General features: G+C 37.9%; 1 protein-coding gene across 1 annotated transcript; it reads left to right on the forward strand.

The window, feature by feature from the left end:
• The first annotated feature begins 1,062 nt into the window (after positions 1–1,062).
• LOC120259101 (magnesium-chelatase subunit ChlI, chloroplastic-like) lies at positions 1,063–2,652 on the forward strand. The gene is given in 3 exon segments (XM_039266636.1): positions 1,063–1,323; positions 1,395–1,973; positions 1,975–2,652. Coding segments are annotated over 3 exon segments (1,221 nt in total). The 5' UTR covers positions 1,063–1,155; the 3' UTR covers positions 2,449–2,652.
• The last annotated feature ends 263 nt before the right edge of the window (positions 2,653–2,915 follow it).

A 2,915-nucleotide genomic window follows, 5' to 3' on the forward strand; every position in this document is an offset into this window, starting at 1 on the left:
TTAAATTATATTTAATTATTATTATTATTTTATAAATTATAAATAGATTGGTATATTATTATTTTCAATAAATTTTTAATTTATTAAATTTTTTTTAAGTAACTTACTTGTAGTTTAAAAACATTACCGGTTTGGTGAACATGATAAAAATGATAGGATATGATAGACTATCATATCTTTCTACTGTTCTTTCTTTGGTGTGCCAATAGGATATGATAGTCTTATCGTATTGGGCCACTTTATCACGCCAACTGCATTATAATGAATCCCGCCTTCTAAGAAAGAGTGAAGATAGAAACATGAGAATATGATAAAACAATAAATTTACTTTTTTGCCCTATTATTTGGTTACTCTCCTTTACTAGGGTTTCATTGTATCTTCTTTTGATCTTTTAAACATGATGCTTGGGAAAAGAAAATTGTTAACAACTAGATAAGACACTAATTTCACTATTTAAGTAGGATTATATGCATTTAAAGTTGTTAAAGTGTTTCTCCCTTGATCTCATGGTTGAGCAGATTATTTTTCATCTAAATCTCTTTTTTAATTATGTTTTATTTTTAATTTCTCTAGTCCAATGATTTGTTTTTAAATTGATTTTGATGTGATTTATTTAATTTTCATTAATGAGTTTGTTATTCTAGCTTTATGCCATGTTTGATGATTTCGTGTATAATTTTTTTGAAAAAAAATTGGTATAAACTAGAATATTTTCAAATTGGTGATATTGCAATCTATATATTTGTGGATATTATTTATATTATATTTATTTTTTTAAAATTTAAAATATACTGATAAATAAATTATTAAGAAAAAAATCTTAAAAATATATATATTAAAAAAAAAAACACATATAACTCTGTCATAAAAGGATAAAAGTTAAAAAGGGAGGATTCCACACCAATATAAATTGCATACAAATATGCATAAGCTGGGATTCTCCATTAAACACAATACTTAGCTGACCTGGGTGAATGAATTGATCACAGCTCACTCGTTGAGGTGGGGTCTCGTGTGCCTCCTATAAAAAACCAATCAGTTTCCATTCGCAAACACACCCAACCCATCCTATCTTCTTTTTGTTATCCACACCCGATCACCACCATCTCGCTCACCTCAAAACCCACTCATAACCCAAAACCCCACTATCTCCAATGGCCTCCCTCTTATCCCCCTTCTTCTCCCCCTCCTTCCTCCTCCCCTCCCATCCTCGATCTCTCCCTCTCCTTCCCGCTCCGAAATTCACCATTCTCCGTAGAAGGACCCATGGCCGCCTTCTCATTTCCAACGTCGCCGCTCCTGATCTCAGCTCCGCCATGGAGGTAACCTATTTCCCATCGATTCCCTCTTTTATCGTTGCTGCTGCTGCTGCTAACTACCTTTCGTTTTCCAGGCCAACAAGGCGCCGGCCGAGGATAGCCAGCGTCCGGTGTACCCTTTCGCGGCCATCGTTGGCCAGGATGAGATGAAGCTCTGCCTTCTTCTCAACGTGATAGATCCCAAGATTGGTGGCGTCATGATCATGGGCGACCGTGGCACTGGCAAATCCACCACTGTTCGGTCACTTGTCGACCTCCTTCCTGAAATCCGTGTCGTAGTTGGCGATCCTTTCAACTCTGACCCTGACGATCCTGAATCCATGAGTATGGAGGTTCGCGAGCGTCTCTTGCGTAGCGAGCAGCTTCCTGTTTCTTTCACCAAGATCACCATGGTTGACCTTCCGCTTGGTGCCACCGAGGACCGAGTTTGTGGTACTATTGATATTGAGAAGGCCCTTACTGAGGGTGTCAAGGCGTTTGAACCTGGGTTGCTTGCTAAAGCCAATAGAGGCATTCTCTATGTTGACGAAGTGAATCTCTTGGATGACCATTTGGTGGATGTGCTCTTGGATTCTGCTGCTTCTGGTTGGAATACTGTTGAGCGTGAGGGTATTTCGATATCACATCCTGCTCGGTTCATCCTTATTGGGTCTGGGAAATCCGGAGGAAGGTGAGCTCCGGCCGCAGCTTCTCGATCGGTTTGGAATGCATGCGCAGGTTGGGACAGTGAGGGATGCTGAGCTGAGAGTGAAGATTGTAGAGGAAAGGTCAAGGTTTGATAAGGATTCAAAAGGGTTCCGCGAGTCATATAAAGCAGAGCAAGAGAAACTCCAACTGCAGATTTCGTCTGCTAGAAGTAATCTTGGTTCTGTTCAGATTGATCATGATTTACGAGTTAAGATATCTAAGGTGTGTGCTGAGCTGAATGTTGATGGATTGAGAGGGGATATTGTTACTAACAGGGCCGCAAAGGCTCTGGCGGCTTTGAAAGGAAGGGATAAAGTCACTGCAGAGGATATAGCTACAGTGATTCCGAATTGCTTAAGGCATAGGCTGAGGAAAGACCCATTGGAGTCAATCGATTCGGGGTTGCTTGTTGTGGAGAAGTTCTACGAGGTCTTTAGCTGAACGATTTTCAGTGACATAATGATGTAAGTTTTATAAATTTTAATTGGTTTATTTCCTTGAGTTTATGCTTTTTTTTTTCTTTTTTCCTTTTTTGTACTATTCAGTTCTTTTCTTTCTCGAATTGAATTTCTCGTTTTTTAAGCATACTCGTGAAATACTAGTTTTGAGTCAATTTGAAATCTATTGCGTATAAGCGTTTGTTTCTTTCCTTATTTGTATTTGTTTATCCAATAGTTGTTGCATGCTAAATTAGGTTATAATTATTATTTATTTATTTGTTTATTTATTTTTTTGTTGCATCACTTTGTGATCTTTTTTGGATCTGATGATATGTTCCTGATTTCAGTTTCATTTGCCATTCTGGAATTGTGTAGATGGGTTGGACTATAAGCTACTTCATTGATGCCTATTGTTGCATGTAAGATGCATTGTGAAGAATGGTTTGTATATTCTCCAATAACAACAAG

The sequence above is a fragment of the Dioscorea cayenensis genome, chromosome 4 (assembly GCF_009730915.1).
Source record: "Dioscorea cayenensis subsp. rotundata cultivar TDr96_F1 chromosome 4, TDr96_F1_v2_PseudoChromosome.rev07_lg8_w22 25.fasta, whole genome shotgun sequence".
Lineage (NCBI taxonomy): Eukaryota > Viridiplantae > Streptophyta > Magnoliopsida > Dioscoreales > Dioscoreaceae > Dioscorea > Dioscorea cayenensis.